This window comes from Gobio gobio (assembly GCF_949357685.1).
Source record: "Gobio gobio genome assembly, chromosome: 20".
Taxonomy (NCBI): Eukaryota; Metazoa; Chordata; class Actinopteri; order Cypriniformes; family Gobionidae; genus Gobio; species Gobio gobio.
The window spans coordinates 23134950-23156747 of NC_137113.1; the positions used below are offsets into that span (position 1 = coordinate 23134950).

The 21798-nt window shown below is 37.1% G+C and overlaps 1 protein-coding gene across 1 annotated transcript in view; it reads right to left on the reverse strand.

The window, feature by feature from the left end:
* Nucleotides 1–21798, reverse strand: part of waca (WW domain containing adaptor with coiled-coil a) — a 51701-nt gene that overhangs the window by 1807 nt on the left and 28096 nt on the right. Inside the window, exons 7-11 of the mRNA XM_079801745.1 lie at nucleotides 10011–10262; nucleotides 5376–5498; nucleotides 2202–2350; nucleotides 2009–2124; nucleotides 1507–1756 (exon numbers count right to left, since the gene is read on the reverse strand). Coding sequence (XP_079657871.1) covers nucleotides 1507–1756; nucleotides 2009–2124; nucleotides 2202–2350; nucleotides 5376–5498; nucleotides 10011–10262 — 890 coding nt within the window. The remainder of the gene's footprint in view (nucleotides 1–1506; nucleotides 1757–2008; nucleotides 2125–2201; nucleotides 2351–5375; nucleotides 5499–10010; nucleotides 10263–21798) is intronic.

Consider the following 21798-nt stretch of genomic DNA (forward strand, 5'->3'; position numbering starts at 1 on the left):
AGCGGCAGCCCTTTTCATGTTCCTAAATTGACCTGTCGGTAAGCCCTTCCCTTCAAACCCAGATGAGCCAATGGCAGTTGAGTATCAGTTGCACAGGGACCGGAACTCAGACATCTTTAGGTTTCAGCACCATAGAGAAACATTGGAAAATCCAAAGCTCTCATCGGTTTGATGGCGTTTACGCTACAAAAATGGTAAAACGATGTGTCTGGGATATTGTTACACTGACTCCAGGTATCCTGAGAGGATTTTATGGTTGTCATACTCTCATTAAGTTACAATTAAAGTTAGTGAGTCCCTGCTAATATAAAAACCGAGATAACTAACTGTTCTCGAGTCATGGTAAAAGTGTAATGTTAGGTCAAAAACATAAACAATGCTCTACATTTTAGTGCCTCTCCATATTAAACTGGTTAAATGTAAATTAATTTAATCTTACCCTGCAATTTGTGTTGAGAGAGTTTAGCATTTTGGAGAAGAGAAAACTTCAGAATAATGTCACGGAGGAAGCAATATTGTCAAAATACCATTATAAATTGCATTATGAGGGTGCAAGTAAACGCACTGACTGACAGCTGTCATTGAAAGACAGTTAGCAACTCTGTTTGTCCGAGTTAGCAACAGTAACTAAGGGGGGCGGGGCTTACCAAAGGTCAATTGGAATTAAGACCACTCTTGACTGATCAGATGGTCAGTGCTGTAAGAAACTAGAAGTGCAATTTATTTGAACCATTTCTTAATTTTCTAAATTTGTGCTATGTCAAAATAAGAGTGACGTAGCGAGTGCTGCATACTAGCACTCACATTTGGGGTTGAGAAGATAGTTTATAGATTTTGGAAAGAAGTCTCTAATGCTTACCAAGGCTTATGAGAACTTTGAGAACTATTACTACAATTTTAAACTTTTCTATTTGAATAGATTTTAAAATGTAATTTATTCCTGTGATGGCTAAGCTGAATTTTCAGTTTCATTACTCCAATCTGTGTCACATGATTCTTCAGAAATCATCCTAATATACTGATTTGGTGATTAAGAAACATTTATGATCAAGGTTGAAAACAGTTCTTCTGCTTAATATTTTTGTGGAAACATGATCTCTTTTTTTGGCTGAATAGAAAGTTCAAAAGAACAGCATTTATTTAAATAGATATATGTAACATTATAAACGTCTTTACTGTCAAGTATATATTTTTTTCTTTTACACCTGACCCCAAACTTTTTAATAGTCATGTATGTAGTCATGAAGTCCAAATCACAAAGGGTTTAGTTTAAATGTTTTCTGCCAATATCAGACCATTCAGGGCTCCTCAAACTCGGTCCTGGAGGGCCGCTGTCCTGCAGAGTTTAGCTCTAACCCTGATCAAACACACCTGAGCAACGTAATCAAGGTATTCTGGATCACAAGAAGGTGTGTTTGATCAGGGTTGGAGCTAAACACTGCAGGATAGCGGCCCTCCAGGACCGAGTTTGAGGAACCCTGCTCTAACGGATTCACGCTCTCATACCTGTTTCTCTACATGCTCAGCGGGCCACCCCTGCACATGTTTGATGAGGTTCTCATTGAAGTGTGCGGCCAGCGTGGGTGTGAAGGAACATGTTGCTCTGCCTGGGGTTGCGCCGGCAGGTACTGAGCCCGGGGGCATTGCTCCGCTGACTACACCTGGTCCTTGACCACCACCACCACCACCACCACTATTATTACTGCTGCTGTTACTCCCCATGTGGTTCGAAGCCGGAGATGGACTTCTCTGACTGCTGCAATTCACAAACAGTGAATGGGTCAATGTCTTTCAAAAATTTTTATGGAGAGCAAAACTACTTTGTTTGCACCAAGTCATTACAAATCCATTCATTTTAATGTGATCCTCGAACACCAAAAGCAGCAATACCACAAACAGCCAGAAGATGGCAGCTGACCACCACAAATATGTCGTGCAGTAAATAGCCATAAGCCTTCAATAAAGTTCTGATTGATCGGTTTAATCGCTTCCAAACGATTTATGTCACCTCTGTCTCTGCAGCGTCCGTGGAGAATTGCCGTTGTCGTGATGTTTGTCTGTGGGGAGGGAATGCTGGGACGACGGAGGAGGGAGAGAACTGGACTTAGCTGTCATAATGTTCATCTGAGAAAGACAGGGAGAGAGCATTACAAAGCAATAGTTTCCTTAGACATCTGTCATCCCATTTGACCACTGCATACCTTGGTCTGGGAGGAGACCGGCGTGGTGCTGAGGGGCGGTTTGAGGGAGGATGTGTTGGTCTGTGGCGTGCTGATTCTAGGAGACACGTACGACCGAGGAGAGGAAGCGTCTGATGTCAGAGACATCGGAGACTGGCTGGACTGCTGGGCTACTCCACAGGACAAAAAGAGAGCAATGAGGAAGAGATAAGGTGAAGAGTGCCTTAGGTAATCACAACAGGCATGTCATTGGCAACAAATGCAGTTCTGGTTCTGGCTCTGATTCCAATCTAGTTTTGCGCACTACTGTGTTATTAACCAAGATTATTAAAACATTTGTTAATTGAAAAAGCTAAAAATATTCCCGCAGATTCCACACTTATAAGATGGGAAATTTCCACAAACATTTATTCAATCAGTAATTTGAAAACTGTGAGAATTTCACAAACAGTGACATTGATTCAAAGAGAGAGAGTGATCTCTTTGAAAATGGGCACATGGCTTCATATCAACACTACATCTGTAAAAGTGAGCTGCACACTGCAATAAGACTTTCGCTTGATTTTGGGACAGAATTTCCACTTGCCTAATAGGGCCAGTGTTGCATTGTTATTAAAGTTTATCATGTTCACCTGCCTTTAATGTTTTAACTTGATTAGTTAGGCAAGTACTTTTTGCTGTGGTATCAATACTTAAAGTGAGCTTTAAGTAATAAATGGAAAGTAAAGCTTTTAGGCACATTTGGTTCTTGGTAAGAGTCATCTATAAATCACCAGAATAACCCAAAGTAGTGCATCTTACTTTATTTTTATTGTGGGAAAAAGTTTGAAACTTGCCACACTATCTGAAGGTATTAAAGGCTAACAAGTAGAGTTGCACGGATTGGAATTTTCTTGACTGATTCCGATTTTCGTTTTTTTTTTTGTAAGTGTGACCTGCCGTTACAGATTTTTGCAGATTCTGATTTTCTTTCAAAGAACTATAATTACACAAACTAGCATATACAAACTAAATATGTACTTTTCTACAAAGCAATTTTATTTTCATTAAAAAAAGTAAAAAGACTAGTAAAATAAGAACAAAAACAAATTTCAAACAACAGCACAAATAAATGCAATATAATAAAGAGATATGAAAGGATATATGAAATAAATTATTAATTTGTTTACAATAATAGGGCCCTATGATTTTTTTTAATACAAATTCTGTGTTGTGTATTTTAGTTTTTCTGGTCATCGAATAAAGACATAAAACTAATTATTTTTAATCAAATGATATTTAAATAAACACTTCAAATTTTTGGCAACAACGTGTAAACAGAGGGTTACTGTTAAAATTAAATCATGGAAGAAAAACTGTTATTCCTTTAAAAATAAAGTTAATAATTATTGTATTATTATTAGTAGTAGAAATATTAAATTAATAAGACATACATTATACTGTATAATAGTAATACAATAGTACATAGTACTATACAATAGTAATGTATTTCTGTCAAGTTAAACCAAACTTTTATTTTGAGAGGCTTCTGCGTATATATATGATATGACAATAGTTTCTCTCAAATTAAATGGTAAAATGTTCATGAAATTGAGCTCTTAATCATACATTATGATTATGAAAGCTTACAAGAAAAAGGTAATGGTCACCTTATCTCGCTATTCTGACTCTCACAATTGTGAGTTTACATAATTGTGATATAAACTCACATATTGTAGCAATTCTGAAAAAAAGTCTGAATTTTATCCTAAAAAAATTGGACTTTATAACTTGCAACTGCAGTTTATATCACAATTCTCTGAGAAAAGTAGTTTTTCTGAAGAAAAAGTCTGATTTGCGAATTTATATCACGCAATTCTAAATATATCTTGCAATTCTGACTTCATAACACACAATTGTAAGTTTATATCAAAATTATGTGATTAGCTGCTTACCAGTTAACATTCGCTGCATACATTTGAGCAGTCAATAACATTAGCGAACTGCTGCCAGTGGCAAAACAAGACTAAACATCATAACGTCAAAACACTACTCACGTGTCAAAACTCATTCCTGAATATCACACTTTCGGGAACTAGCGGTTATCTTTTGGGCCAGCAATAAACTCTTTATACTCGGCTACAGAAATAACTTTTAAAAAAAATATTTTCCCAGGACAACAAGATTTTCCAGGACATTTTACATTCTCTAAATTTCCCATGCATTTTCCAGGACTGGAAAAAAATGTTTCATATATTTTCAAGGTTTTGCAGGATGAGTGGGAACCCTGTTTTATCCATTGACTACATTATGAATATCTGAAAACTAATGTTAGAATAGGTCTGATCCCATTTCATATAAGATTCACACACTTTGGCGATGATAGAAAGTGCTACATTGTTTATATAGCAGTCTCTAAATAGATCCACGCATGACTAAAAGTAACTGACAGAGAGCGACAAAGAAACTAATGTTCCTTTTTTTTCATCTTTTTAAAGAGGCATACTTGACATTCAAAAGACTTTAAAAAAAAAGAAGGAAAAAAAAGGAATGAACTGCGAAAGAGAACTAAATTTTGTGCTGGCACACTGACAGCAGCTTTCTGTGCAGTCACAAATTGAGTTCTCTTTCGAGGATTTTTGCACTTAAATGGTCAAATACACAGAAATGTGTCAAAATGCCCATCTTGGCAAGTATTCACATAAACAATTGGTTACGATAGCTATCATTACTGTGAAATAAAATTATTCATATTGTGAAATAAGATTGGTGGTGATATTGCTCACCCCTATCTAACATACACAAATCTATATTCAATATGCAATTTAGACATTACCAAATAACAGATGCTGCATGACAAATCCATACACAAAGCTACTTGAGTTAAAACCAAAAATCATTTTTGAAGCCCATGTGGCTCATCCTTATTTGCTCAGACAGCAGCAGCCAAGCTGGTGTGTGTGTGTGGTCCTTGTTAAGCTACCAACCCCATCTGCTAACTCAAGGAAGCTGACTCAGAACCACACAGCTGACATGAGTCGGCAACACAATCTCGCGCCAACCATCAATCAAAACCATGAGCTCAAGTTATAAAGTTCAAGATCAGGTCACAAAACTGAACTGACCCTAAAACCACACAAAGAAATTTCCAAGCACAAATAAAACAACAGCAGGTTTGAGAGTAAGAGGTAGTAGCAGTACAGAGTGTGTGTGTACCTTGGCTGGACAGCTGGGTAGCCTGGGACAGCAGAGTTGTGATGTTGAAGGCAGACGGACCAGCAGTCAGGATCTTATGGAGCATGGACTGCAGCGAAGCCTGAGTTACTGCAGCCGTGAGAACTACAGAGACACAGAGAACACAGAGAATGAAGCAAGAAAGCAAGGACAAAAGGTGAAGACAGTAAGCAGTCAAAAAAAATAAAATAAAAACACCAAACTGTACTGAAATCATTCGGAGTGATAAATAAAAGGTTTCTACAGTAAAAAGATGGGGTGTAACAATTCACTCATTTTCTCAATCTTGAAACATGTATTTTTGAATCGTTGATTTGTCAATAATCCATTTAATTCGATAGCGATTCAGTGCTTTAAATGATATAAATATTAAATTAGTACATGCACAAATTAATAGAGATGTTGTGCGGCATCATTCGTGCCCTCACAGCTCTCCTTCACAGCCACGCTCTGCACTCTTTACCGCCTTCACTGGATTGCGCTCGCGCTCCGTCCGTTGCTTTCATTTACACATTTTTGAGCAGCCACGTTTGAACTCTAATCAGGACGGCCTCTGCTACTCACATGAATGGATGACAGCTCTCTATCGAGACACGAATAGTCCTGAGTCAAACCGCTCAAGCCATTGTCAACTGCCAAGTCACCGTGGTCACTATTGTTGAAATAAAACGCTTTCATTGCATGGAAACGTCACAGTTATTTAATATAAAATACTGAAAATATTTTACAGAACAGGGTCATACAATAGGCCAACTGAGCAGTTGAAGTAAAACCCCGCTTATTCAAGGATGCACATTTATTGCATGGATGGAGCAAACACAATGTACGAAGGGTACTAGTGAAATAACTACAACATTAACAACACTGAAATAAGAGCGCATGGTTTATCTATCAATCAGATGTGCATTAAAAATGCGTCCGATACTATAGCAACAGTAGACATCCGGCACGCTTTCAGAATCATCATAAGGAAAATGTTCCATAGAAAGAGAGCTTTTCTTTCTATTCCGTGGGGAAAAAAAGTTAGTCTAGGAAAAGTGCATGATATTCTAGTCTCTCCATGGAAGCATTGCATGTTTAATGTACCTGGAACACTAATAAGGTTGTGTATCCATTAACACTATCCTACACAATAGTTAGCATGAACTAACAATACTTTTAAAGTCTTTTTAAAAGTTATGTAAATTTCTACAAATGCCAATTTTTATAGGCTATTAAAATAATACAACTGTGTAATAATCCTAAAATAATAAAGTAATAACATGAACACATTAAAAATGGACAAAAGTGTTTTTTTGTCCACTCTCTGACCCCTGAAGGCCACTGTGTAATTTACACCCTGACTAAGACACATTGGGGGAAGCATTTTAATAGTCCTATGAATGCATGTATGCATGTGTATGTATGTATGTGTATGTATGTATGTATGTATGTATGTATGTATGTATGTGTGTGTGTATGTATGTATGTATGTGTGTGTGTATGTATGTGTGTGTGTGTGTGTGTGTGTGTGTGTGTATGTATGTATGTATGTATGTATGTATGTATGCATGTATGCATGTATGCATGTATGCATGTATGCATGTATGCATGTATGCATGTATGCATGTATGTATGTATGTATGTATGTATGTATGTATGTATATATATATATATATATATATATATATATATATATAAAAATGCAGAATCAAATTAATCACATCTAATTTGAATGTGAATCTAATCGTTCTAAATTGGCAAAAAAAAAAAAATTCATTCTTGAATCGAAAACCTATGAATCGAATCGATTTAATGCCTACCCAAAGATGCACAGCCCTAGTAAAAATAACTTCTCTATTTTAATATATTTAAAAAAAAAATTAACAAATTCAAATTAGCAGCCATTACTTCAGTCGCATAATCCTTCAGAAATCGTTCTAATATACTGATTGGTGCTCAAGAAACATTTATAAATAAATGTTTTGCTCAATTTCGCTGAATTGCTGGGGAAAAAAAAAAATCTTACTGACCCCAAACGATTGTGTTTATTTAACTTTCAATTGCATTTTTTTGTTAAGATAGTGTTATGTTTGTTATGTTATAATAGTAAAATTCCACAGGTACTGGTAACATGACAACCCTAGATCAGACAATATGTTGAAGTTTCAGTCTCAAGTAAAATGATTAAGAATTTAAGCAAACACTTCACCACAGCTTCTACAGGGGGACATTCACTGCAACTACTTAAATTCCAATATTCATGCAGAAAATGATCAGTGATGGGAATAACAGTGTTATAGATAAACGGCGTTACTAATGGAATTCTTTTTTTCAGTAACGAGTAATCAAACAAATGACTGTTTCTCCCATTACAACGCCGTTAGCGTTACTGAGAATCAAATGCAGCGTTACTATAATTGAGCAACTCACTGAAGCGGTTTTCATCTGAACAGGCTCTCTGTCAGTCGGACCCGCAACGTTTTTCTTTCTCTGGTTGATTGGTGTGTGTGCGTGCGTGCGTGCATGCCATGCGTGTTTATGGTACACATAACTGATGATGATTGGTGGGTGGGAGACGAGGTTGAGGTCACACACACACGACCAGGAGTCAGAGCGATGGCAAGTCCAACGACTTCAAAGGTAGCTTTCGCAAACTGGAAGTATAAGCACTACTTTTCCCTCGTTGAGGGGAAAGGTAAAAATGTTTATGTAACGTTAAACTTATGCTCAGGAAGAAAGTGTCTTTCTACGTCGGTGGCAAGTAATTCTAATCTAATGAAACACCTCAAATCACCACATGCCGCCACAAAATTAGTGGCTAAAAACCCAGGTGACCAAAGGAGTAGTATAGTACTGATAATATTACACAATATTTACACTATAGTAGGTCTACTGATAATATTTACAATAATGTATTGAATTTGATAGGCGTCTCACATTGTCCCACAGCAACATTACAATAGTGTAAATTAAATGTACAATGTTTTATAATAATAATTTATTCTATTTAGTGTCCAATTCATTCATTTAACATATTTAATATTGGGGGTTATTTGACATATTTGAACATTTGAAGTAGTTACTTTCCCTGGTAATTAATAGCTTTTATAATGATGTAACTCAGTTACTAACTCAGTTACTATTTGTAAGAAGTAACTAGTAAATATAACTAATTACTTTTTTAAAGTAACGTGCCCAACACTGGAAACGATGCAGCATGATCCAATATTTGAGAAAATTATGCAGCAGTCCAGGCACTGAATGATGCTAATTTCACTGTTTACACACATGCAATATGCAGCAGTTAGAGAGTTAGAGAACTCCAATCCAGACTATTTGGACCGAACTTCTCATTTGCCCGGGCTCTGGCTCTGAGAATCAGCGGGCAATTGTGTATCATAGTTTGCAAATGCGGCCAATGATGGAAAGTGAGAAGCAATGACACGCTCACAAATGGCAATTCACACAGGCCATGTTCAAGAAGCAGCTAAGCTATGATTCATCCCCGAGATGTGAAGTTAAGAGAGGAAAAGCTGACGCACGCCCAGCATGTACAAGAACATAAGCAATTACATGCACCTGCTTGAGTGGTACAAGAAACTAGGGGTATGCGATCATGACAACAACAAAAAAAAGGTATCTCAATATTCACTGGGATTTTATCAAAAACGATAATCAAACGATATTTTGCTGAGTGTTTATTGTGTTGGTACTTTGTCAGGTTTAGGATTGCAGTGGTTAGCTGATTCCTAAAGTAGATTTTTAAAGGTGATTTTTTAACCCCCCTTATAAAGCATTTTTAAACTTAACTGATCATCTTTTGTGTACATTTAATCAATAATAATAGGACACAATAGGGCTCGTTACCAATTAAATTAAATCAGTATCAACAAATTTCATCTTTGCAATGCAGAGGAAACAGAAGCTGCACCTGATGTGGCATTTAGATTCATTTACACAGTTTATTGCAGCTCAGAGGAGACATGAATGCATTTAACCTGCAGTTAAAAATGCATAAATAATGTTTTGTTTTAAACATAAAACGTTGAATATTGATATCTGTAATGATGATTTTAAAAAAATTAAAAGATCATTTAAATATGAAATTAAAACCGCCAGTAGGTGGCAGCATGTAAATGAGTTAATGTTAATGAGCGAGTCATTGAATCATTCATTCAAACGATTCCACTGATACGCAAAACAGTCCTCTGGCTTAGTTTGGAACTATTTTTGTTGACAAAATGGTGCAAAAACAGGCAAAATATAAGTCACTTAATATTAATGTTTATTGAACCGTTGTATAAAATCAATATCACATTTGTAATCATGCTGATATTTGGAGAAAAAAGGGACTCTGTGTGATATTGATTAACCATATTAAATGATATAAATATAAAAAAGACATACGGCGGTATTTTGCCCCCTTATCTTCGACATTGGGGCATTCTAAATGCATTTTAATTGACTAAATCACAGTGAAAGTGTGCACTTTAAATGTGCAAGTGCACGAGCACTGCAGTAGCATAAGCAAGATTTTTAACCTAAGGACTGTCTCTTAATGTTTTGGATAAAAATGTCTGCCAACTGCTTCAGCGATCCATATTCTATCCATTCACTGAGATGCAGTACACTTACCTTCATTAATCTTGGCCATGTCTACACTGGCGTTGTTCAACTGCAGGGCCGTTTGCAGAGCGGGGAGGAGCTGGCGTAAGAGGGAAGGGTCTTGAAGAAGAGTGGGCGGGGCCGGCGACTGCATCACCGGAGAAACTGGCACTGTAGAGCCAGAGGCGCCGCTGGCTGAGTTGACCATGCTTAAGCCAGACGCAGCAGCAGAGGAAGAGGAGGGTGTGAGTGAGGAAGGCTTCTCTGAGGCAATTGAAGACTCTGTTTATAAGGGGCAAAAGGATAAAAGAAAATCACAAAGAGGTTAATGATGTTTAGTAGGGATGGGAATCTTTAGGCACACAATCAGATCCAACTCTAGGAATCAGAATCCGATTAAAAAACATTGTTCAAAAAACCTAGTTCAAATTAAAAAAAAATATATATATTTTTAATGACAAAACGCACTCACTTACACGTATTTGAGAATCGGAATACAAGATAGATGACAAGTTGAGTATTTTAAATAAAAAAAGGAAGTGATACATCTGTAATACAGTGCTATTTTGGCTTATGGGAGTCAAGTGACAAGCATGACGATGTATCGTTCAACATCGCAATGTCTGTCAGCCATCGGCGATGGACGATGGCATCATCTATTGGCCCAACCCTAGTCCTAAGACACAACTGGCTGTGTTTACATTAATTTCACATCATAAAAGCATTTGAAGTTGGATGTCCATTTAACCGCTTGCACAAAATCACGCCCAGCCGCATCCTTCACAACAAACACGCACAAAGAGCAGAAGCATTTGAAAGCAGACGTCTGTTAGTAAGCAAGTTATGTCAAATGTATACTGCATTACAAACGGCATAACTGATGCCTTTGTCAGAGGATTTGGATTTGTATTTTGTGTCAAACATTAAACTATATGCAAGTTTATGTACTTCAATGGTTTTGTGTGTAAATGGCAGCAAGCAAAATACGTCTAGCATACACAATAGTGATGCACGGATTGTGGTTATATCCACGGACACTTCCGATAATCGCAGGGTGGACGGGCCAAGTAATAAAAAAAATAGCATTCCAATTAATTGTGGGTGGATGTGATAAAATATTAAATGGAAATATTAAAGTGTTTAAAGCTTAATTTTTCATCAGGGACTAATTTATAGACTTTTTAAGCTACACAGTTGCAGGATACACTTGTTTAAGCAGCAATTGAGGCAAAACAGAGAGACATTTCAAAAAGGAGAATTAAAAACAAAACAAAAGGAAGGAAAGGAAAGGAAAGTAGACTGTGGGAACATTTCAGAGAAGTACTTAACCAGGACAAATCAAGAGCTGGGTATGTGATCTGTAACAACGGTGAAGCGCTGTATATGACAAACTAATAAAGTCTATATAGTCTTTGCTTACTATACATTACAATTATTCAACTTTGCAATATTAAACGTGATATGGTAAAGTGACAATCGGGTGTGGTTCGAGTTTGGATCTAAATCAGAGAAAATCATAGGTTTGAGTTGGGTGGCATTTTTAACAGCTGATCGTGCATCTCTAGTACACAGTCCCCATCACACAAAAAAAAACTAAGCTTAGAATTGTTTTTCGAAACGATTCAAAATCATTAAGGGTGGGAGGAAAAAAATATTTTCCTCTTCAATGTTTAGCAGATGCAGTGGGGGGAAAAAAATCCTCCAAATTTTCTAAATTAGACCATGGTCATGTGGTGTTCATAAAATCTCAATCTGACACCAAGTAGATCAACAAAATTCAACCCTGAAAAACAGCCTAAGGACACCCAAAACATCTACAGTCAAGATTCACCTGAAAACAGTGGATTAAAAAAAACTGTAAATGAGAGCATGTTCATCTGTTGTGAATTCAGCTTAAGCTGAGCTCCACTGAAGCACCTAGTGAGAAACAAGTGATGAGCGTAAAAATGGAGCAGTTAAACTGTATGAATTTTAATAGTTTAATAACTGCTGTAGACGTCAGGATATGAAAATAGCCCACAATTCCCAAAGCTGGAAACATGGCGAGACTACTGAACATTTCTTAAAGGTCCCATGGCATGGCATTTTTCTATTATTTTATAATGTTTCCTGAGGTGTACTTATATTGTTAGTATGATTTTTACATCATAAAATGTCATAAATTAGAAATAAAAGGCATTTTTTTTCTATACTGCTGTTTGCCCTGTGGCTGAATGCGCTGTTTCAAGAGGCGTGTCTGCTGTGAGACAGTAAAAACGCCCACTGTTGTGATTGGCTGACATCTTTGCATTTGAAATGAGCGGAGGGGGCGGGGTTTAACGAGGTCTACGAGGCACGAGCTGCTGCCAGAGAGATGGATGGACCTGAGTTCACTTCACATCAGTTCTGTCAGTCTCAGTTCAGTGAACTGTTGTAGTTAAAGCATATACTTCAGGTTATTAGTTTATTTTTAGTCGGAGGGACTGTCACTCATGTCAGAAAGATTGTAACTTTAGTAAATTATGGATCAGCGCTGATTGGAGACGCGAACCGTTTAGAACGATTCAGTCCGATTTGGTGAACTGATTCGGTTCACTAAAAAGAACCGATTCAAAATAATGATTCGTTCGCGAACCGGACATCACGGAGAAGGAGCGATTGCTAACAAAGTTATTTATAGTAACTACAGAGTTATGAGAGAGCTGTCAGCGCGAGTTTATTTTTGTTTGTATCTGAGAGTTCTGAATAAACACGAGTCCCAGTCACACCGAGTCCGTCTTCATCATTATTACCAACTTTGTAACACATGCAAAGTACCATTACAGCTGTAGAGATGAACGAGTTACGAGTAAGTGTTGATAATAGCATTATTTTTTAGATATTTTCCTATCATATGAAAGGCGTCAGTGACGCGCATTGAGTACACAGCGCAAACAAAGACACAACAGCAGTAATCGAATGTAATCCAGTTTATTGTGGGGATAGGTTGCCTAGCCGGATACTCTCACGCTTACCCCCCTTCTGCTTAATCTCACGCCGCGTTTGGTGCCTCCGCTGTGGGCCAGATGCAGTACTGGGGGTCGGGATGTTGAAGGACGGGCTGCACTCAGCGCAGTGCAGCCCGAGCTTCGGCGTGTGTGAGGTTTATCTCTAAAGATGTGAGTCTGCTGACATTTTAGAACCGATAGACGCGACGAGGACGTACAAAAACACTGACTCACAAAATAATAAACACCGTTCTGTCGGGAGACAGAGAAGCCGCTGAGTGTGCACGAATAATAAATAATTAGCTACACATCAGAAATCACTGATCACAGATCAGAAGGAACTGAAAAACACTTCTGTTTTCATTTGTACATCCAAACACAGAAACTGCCAGCGTTCATTCGTTCACAAGCAATGATCTCTCGAGCGTTTGCATGGGCGTGCCAGATTCTCTGGGTGGAGGAAAGAGAGGTAACCGTTCCTGCTTGGACGTCAAACCAGGAGACTTCAGGATTGGCTAGTCTGGCCTGTCATTTTCTCAAAGGCAGAGAAATACAGCCAGAACTCGGGTTTACACCGATCAACATTTCTATCCACTTGGGGACAATATTCAGGCTAGGGGAACTCATACTAATGTTGAAAAACCTCATAAAATGACAATTTCATGCCATGGGACCTTTAACAGGTGCCCTCAGAACAAGCGCTCTGAGCTGCTTTAAAAACAATTAAGAGACTACGCACACAGCTTCTCATCATGAAAACACAGCAAGCGTTGGACTCAAAGATATAAAAATCATTACAGGCTCATCTCTGCAAATCTGCCTGGTTGGTCTGTGATGTGAAATGCATATTTGAAATATTTTTAATTAGAGAAACAATATCCCTATTTTTTAATAGGGCTGCAAGGGACATTTTCTTCCAATAAAATATGCATAATCTCAGCGCACAAGCGTACAATTCCGTCACATCACAGAATACACAAATTGAATTTTTGACGTTGTTGAAAAAGACATTGGATCCTGAGCATCTACATTAATAGAGTTATAGAACAGCGTTAATTTTGACAGCTAATTGGTTGTTAGTTTTTTGACTAAAATGCCATTTAGTATTTTTTTTGTCATCTGAATTATTTTAGTCTAGCCTTAGTTCACTTCTCATCACAAGATTTTAGTTGACTAAAATCCAACAGTCAGCAAACAAGAAACAAAAATAAGAACAAGTACATACAATAGAACAAAGATACCAATGACATGATACAGTAAAACAACATCACACGAGCAAGAGTGCGGTTTTCCTGAATACCATCATGATTGAAAATGTGACACTGATTTCATGACCGTTCCATAAATTAATTAACAAAAAGTCACTTACATTTTAGGCCCAATATTTACTGTTCATGTTCTATTTCAGCAGAGAAAATAGTTCCAAACAAAGATCATAGCAGAACCATAATGCATCTCACAGCAACAGTGTTACCGAATGATTCAGCAATTTGAATGAATCGGTTGACTCAAAGATTCAAGATTAAGTTATCTGTAACAGTCGTCTGAGAAACACAGAAACTACAATTTTATTTGATCCCAAAGGAGTTTGTTTGTTTTATTTATTTATTTATTTATATATATAAATAAATTATATTTATACATAAATTATACATTATATATATTTATACATAAATTATACATTATATATATATATATATATATATATATATATATAGGGCTGTCAACGAATATTCTAAATTCGAATATATATTCGAATAGTTTTTAAAAAACGAATTTCGAAGGTGAAAATTAATATTCGAATAAATAAAAAAATGTGGGGAAAAAACGCCCGCGGTAGTAGAGGCGTGGCTGTCTGCTTTGCGAGTGGGCGCGCTAGCGCGCCTGAAGCCTTGTGTACTTTGGCCCGTCTCCAGAGCGCGAGCCCCCGCTGACTGCGCGCGCTCCTCCCCAAACGGACGAGGCGTTTATATTTGACGCGCTCGGCGTTGTGCTTTTCTTTGAAATGACAGATGGCGACTCGGAGTAATTGTTCTATAAACTATCAGGAAAAGCGTCGAGAAGAAGTGGGCTAATGTACACAGGTGACGATATTTATTTTAGTACACTTCACCGAAAACCACACTACAAAAGAATAATGTAAAACAGATCAAAATAAACCTTGATATTACTTGTGACATGAGAACAAAATGTATGTAGAAATGTAACGTTAACTTATACAACTCAATTTATGATATCTAAATGTTTCATAATTTCACTAAACACTTTAGTGAGTTTTCACTTAGTTTCACTTTTCTTTATTAAACTGACTTTTTTATGCTTTTGTAGGCTCGTTTTATAAATATAAGCAACTCATTTGTATGTGCAAACTGGACCACCCTTAGGCCTACTTTGCATCGCCCGCCACAAGCTCTCTGTCTGCAACACGCGAGGCCATAACGGAGAAATTAATTTTGTTCATTTGTAAGGACATGAGAGCGATCAGTGTCGTGGATGGGGCAGGCTTCAGGGAGTTCTGTCAAGCAATGGAACCGAGGTACTGCCTGAATAGATATTGCATGAATGAAGGATAAATGCACTGCTTCCACTGGTTTGATTATTTACCGTTTCATGTCACAGAAAAGTTCCATGTTTACCACAGCACAGCTCGCTCGGAGCGTTCAATAATATGCTGTAAAACTTATATTAATATTTGTTTCAATCACTGAATGAAGCCTGCTATATTTTGGACAAGAGTCGCGACCTTAAATTGCTTGCACAAAACTCTTGATCAGCTCTCGAAATGTGTTTGTTCATTTAAGCCGTTATGAGCAGAGAGCGTGAGGGCGAGAGAGAGTGAGGTCTGCGGTCTTTAGCCATTAGTTGATTTACTTGTTTTTGTGTAGGTAATATGTTGTCAAATATGTTTAAACTTAAATAGACTATCTATATAAGTAGTTATGTCTCTTTGTATTCATTTGTCCTGTTATTGACGTAATGCGCGTCATTGATAAAATGCGCAACCAGATGTTCGAATAGTTCGAATATTCGTGCTTTTTTTAGAGGGAATATTCGAACGTCATTTTTGAGCAATTTTGACAGTCCTAATATATATATATATATATATATATATATATATATATATATATATATATATATATATATATATATATATATATATATATATATATATATATATATATATATATATATATATATATATATATATATATATATATATATATATATATATATATATATCTTCAAACTGTCTTGCTCTCCCTCCCTCGCGCATATTAATCAAAATCAATTGAGAATTGACACGATGGTAAAAGGTTGAAAGACCTAAGTTTCACGCTGAGCATTGGGAGATTTTTTCCTGAATTTCCGCTGGTGTTGCTCTACAAGAGATTAAGTTAAGTGCACCTAAGCATTAAATGACTAGGTTGTAAATAGTTGGTTACTTTTAAAATTAAGTATAGCACAGTCAGTGTGCACTTTATTATGCTGCTTGCTTGTTGCTACTGTGTGCAATAGTGTAATTATTTTATTTATGCTTAAATATTTATTTTCAGAATTTATTTTCACCACTGAACTCTTTTTTCTTGTTCTACCTCACCTGTTTTTACTATTTGTTAAATATAGTTCTTAAATATAGTTTTTTAAATATTCTCATATTTTAAATTATATTAAGCCTTAAAGTTCTGCATAATTAAGGGCGTGCCACTTGAGTGACGGTAGATTGCCACTATGGTCGAGCTACGTGAGCGTGGTTTCAGCTACTAGGCACCTCAGCTCCATCCATGTGCCGCCTCTTTGCCCATTGTCAGTTATCCGGGAGTGACGTGCTGCCAAGATGGCAAAGGCCGGCTTTTAGGCTTCAAAAAAGCTCTTCGGAAACCTATGGGAGATGTCACTGACGTAGTGTCCATATTTTTTTACAGTCTATGGAACACACACAGAAGCGAGACGACCAAATAGCGTTACTGGATTACATGTCATTCACCAGGGAGAAAACTTTACAGTACAGTGAGTAACAGTTCTACAATAACATATGTAAACAACTGTTTGCCTGCCATTCTTGCCCTGTCTACACAGCTCATGAATAAGGCGCTGATGACGTATGATGTCACAGTGTTTCCCACAGATAAGAAACCAATTTGTGGTGGTGGGCGGGCAGGGGTTAGGGGGGGGTATTTGGGGTTGGTGATTGGCACAAATACCGATTTATTTCTTGATTCAGTATCAATTCATATGTATATAGCCTACTGTACATAGAAGGAAAAATAAGTTTGCCTTTTTAGCACTATTTCAAACTATTTTATATGATATTTGCTCACATTCATTAATATTCACTTGTGTGTGCTTGTATAAGTATCATTAAAAATATTAGGATGCAAGTTATTAATGTTTTAAAATTTCACATTTAAAGAAATCTATTGTTTGATCATGTCTAAATGTATTCAAATGCAAAACCTAAAAATAAGTAAGCAGTTATGATCTGCAATACTTTGAGCAACTAGACTAGATACATGTATATTGATTAAAGCCATACAGACACCTATAGTGGTAAACCATGGCATTACAAATTAAATTAATTATTTTTCCAGACACATAATGACTCTAATTTGCATTGGATTTCTCCATTTTAACATTAATTACTACACTAATTGTAATATAAATAAGAAAAAATATATTAGAAGTATTTATTTTTATTTAATTCATTAAATGGTCATTAATGGGCCATAATTATTGCACAAATAACAGACCTATTTAGTACCAAAAGATCTCCTCAAAATATTCACTAAATATTATTAAACTAAAATATAGAACATTTATTTAATTGAAAAATAGTTAAGGTGTATGGTCACATTTGACCACCAATGAGTACAAGTGTAACCAATAAGTGAGGAATACCTGAGGGCTAAATACAAGAAAAACATTAACATTAATGTTAACAATGTTGCATCTCCATCACTCTCCATAATAAAATGATACTGTAAATGTGGTTGACGTAATAAGCTATGCACACTATGCTGTACTGTTTACCAAAACTTGCTGCAAACACCTGAATAGTGAAACTGTTGTCTATCCATTCAAATGTATTGACCCAGCGCTAGAAGTATAGAGAGCTCCGTGAACCACGTGACCGTGCGCGCCGCCGGCAGATGAGAGCATGTCGCCTCTGGCTTTAACTGTTATGCCACATTAGCGCCAAAACGCTATTTATTGTTTGAATTCCGGATTAAAACTTTTAAAAAATGTAAAAGCTTAGACTTTGCTTCATAACAAAAGCAGGTTTGGCGTTTGAGAGCGAGAGACGTGCGTGAGTGACAGAGAGACGGAGGGAGAGCAGGGAAAGAAAGTGCAGCTGAAAGAATACACTGCGTGTTTTAAATAGGGTAAAAAAAAAATTTTTTAAAAAAGAAGAACGACACGCAATATGTGGCGGCCGGTGTTGATTCTGTGGCGCACCGCCACGAATTAGTCTATGTGTGGGAAACACTGATGTCAGCTGCTGAGTGACATGCAAACACATGTTGACTGACAGGGAACACATTTAATTAGGACTAGGGATGAAACGGTATGGAAATTTAACATCACGATTATAGTGACCCAAATTATCACGGTTATCAATATTATCGCGGTTTTGTTCAAATGAGATGAAAGTGTTCAAAAAGAACAGATGCACACACTTAAAACATTTCAACAAGTTTTATATTTGAAAATCAACAAACAACAAATAAATCAAGCAGCTCTATGCACCTTTTTAAACTAGATTATATTCTGTGGGATTTCCTTCTTTATAATGGCCGTTGTCAATAGCAACACATAAATAATAATAATTTGTTGTGAATATAATATCTAATATTATCTCTGTAAATATATTCTCAAGCAATATTCTCATCAGTGTTCAGCAATGATGCATTTAAATCTAGCATATTTTGTGTAAGAGCCCAAACAGTATCTTAATGAAATAATGCATATCCATATTTCCATTTGATTTGACAGTTTATTTAATTAAATATCAAAAGGTGTGCATCATACCTGACACCTAGATGAACACTTTACAGTCAGTTTTATGACTGTCATTCTCTTCAGAAACGTGTATAACATTACCAATGTTGTATGTAACTTTAGAGACGGTCCTTAAATTCACCTGCGTTATGCCAGTCATATCAGATGCGCTGTGGTTCTGTTGTGTTTGTTTGAAACTATTTTCGCTGCTGAAATAGAACAGAAACAGTCAACCACTGTATGATGAATGAATCTCCTGCATACATCGCACGTTTTGAGTGCAGATTTCAGCGAGAGCGGCGCACGCTCTGAACAAAACTCCGGCTAAACTGAACGCCTCTGATTATGAGACATTGCATTCATAAACGCAATAGAAACACGTGTAAGTGGTTATAATGCGCAATGTGATTATTATAGTCTTCTCAAAAGCCATCTGTTATAAAGTTCAACAGCCAGAGTGGCAATAGTGTGCAGCAGAAATAACGTTACACCCGCAAATGGCGGTTGTTAATGTCAAGCCCTGATTATTGTCCCTTAAATGTCACCCTAGTCGTGTCTGAATTTGTTTGTTCACGTTATTATTTCCCAGACGTAGTTTTGGTATTGAGGTCAAAGTCCACTTGCCTTGCGTTCGTAGTTTTGAAGTGTTCCCCCGATTACAGCGACTTTCTTCTGGCATGTTCTGCAGACAGGGTGACCATCTTCGATTAAGTTTCCCTCAGGACTTTTGTAATGTAAAAGCCAAAATATGACCACGCCTCAGATTTGGTCCTTTTAGAAGTCTGAAAAATCTCCCGGCGCTGTCACTGCCTTCTGCCATTTCTTCTCATTAAAAAAAAAACAGTGTTGTGCGCTGCGCTGCCAGACTGACGCTGACTGGGCAAGATTTACCGCGAGTTTTCACAATCGTGATAAATCACACCCGGTTTTAATGATAATTAAATTTTATACGATATTACTAACCGTCACTAAATTTTATTGTGGTTTATCGTGAAACCGGTAATCGTTTCATCCCTAATTAGGACCCGATATACATTTATAAAAACACATTTAGTTTTAGATGGGGATTGCTACAAGGATATGAGGAGACTTTCAACCAGTATAACACAATTTTCTGAAGAGAATCTTAAGTAGGCCATTTCAAATGGTCTGTTAGACTAGTCGGTAACAAAATCCATTTAGTTAAAATTTCCATTTAAACTAACAAAATTTGTTGTAAATCCTCAAGTATTAGTAAAATATTCTCTTAACATTTAATGGACTTTGCATTAAAGTGCTTTAAGCGATTACAACTGCAGACAGAAGACCAACAAATAGATACTGCCTTCAGGGTTTTGACAAACAAATTACTTTGTCATTTGTGAATATTGGATAAGATCTTTTAAAATTCAATCAAATTCAGAACGTTTCCTTAACAAATCATTTAGACTAATTTGTGCTCTGGTTTGGCTGATTCATTGGAGAGAGAGAAAAAAAAAAAGAAGACTTTATTCATACAAAGTTGTAGATTGCTACTCTTGCAGGCTATTTTACCCAAGAGCAATATCTAATTGAAGAAATACTTTAAAGCAGAGCACAAAAAAAAAAAATATTATTCATTACAGAAATTTCCATGACTCAAGTCAAGGAAGTTAACATCTTTTCCAGGCCTGGAAAACGATTTTAAAATTCTCTGATTCTCAGGTTTTCCATGAGAGTGGGAACTCTGTTCCTTAAACCTGCTGCTTAGCATCGAACTGCTTTGATGTAGCCAAGAATTGAAAACAACTCAAAGAGAAGTACTTCTGTGATGACTGGCATATAAATAAGAAAACTAGCAGCATGCACCACAGAAGTGTTTAAAGAGCATTAACACATCATGCTGCATAAGGAAAATACTTCTAGCAGCATGGACAACGAGACCCTGACACTGCTTACATGGGTGGTGCGGATAAGCAGAAGTTTGAGACATAAAAACACTGCAAAATCTCTCATTCTATAAATACAAAACCAATTTGTCATTTGTGGAAAAAAGGCTGTGTAATGACAATTACACAAACACTTAGCAAACCCAATTACAGGGTTTTCCTGGGTCAAAAATGCTCTTCTGTGGTGGCTGACAGACATGGTCATCCACACACTCACACGCACAGTAAAAAGTACCCTACCCACGTGATCTGCAAGCGCAATACTGACAATAAATTTTAAATAAATTCAAAGAAACAGTTTGTAATTTTTGCTTCTCATTTTGATACCTTGATGTTTGTTTGTTTTTTTCAAATTTGTTACACTATTTACAGATAATTGTTTTGGTATATACTCATATCAATTAGGGGTGCACCGAAATTTCGGCCACCGAAAATGGCATTATCGGTTTTGGGCCGGAAAAAAAGAAAAAACAGCCGAAAACGTATACCGAAAATGAATGTCACCCGCCCCTCCCATCCGTGCGCAAGCGCTTACTTGTGCGTTCACACTGCTGCCAGCGAGAGCGTCAAAGTGGCCGGAAGTCATTCATTCTCAATGGGAGCCCGGCGGCAAGCTCCGGCGAGAGCGGCGCGTCTTTGACGATTTGGGCGTCGAGGGGAGTTGAAATCAGGTAAACTTTATGGTAACGAGCTACGATGCGGTTTGGCGGCAACCAGTGGGAATGTAGAAGTGCTCCGCTTGAGATGATTGCGCCGATCAACATGATTGTTTGCTTTGCAGCCCCTTTAAATGCCGTTTCAAAAAATATCAAGCATTCGATCTACGTCAGAGAGGCAGCGCGTCCACAAATCTTTCTACAGCGTCGAAGGCAGGGCGGCCAGAGCGAAGTTTGACGCTCTCGCCGGCAGCGGTGTGAACGCACAGTTAGGTTTCACTCACGGTTGAGC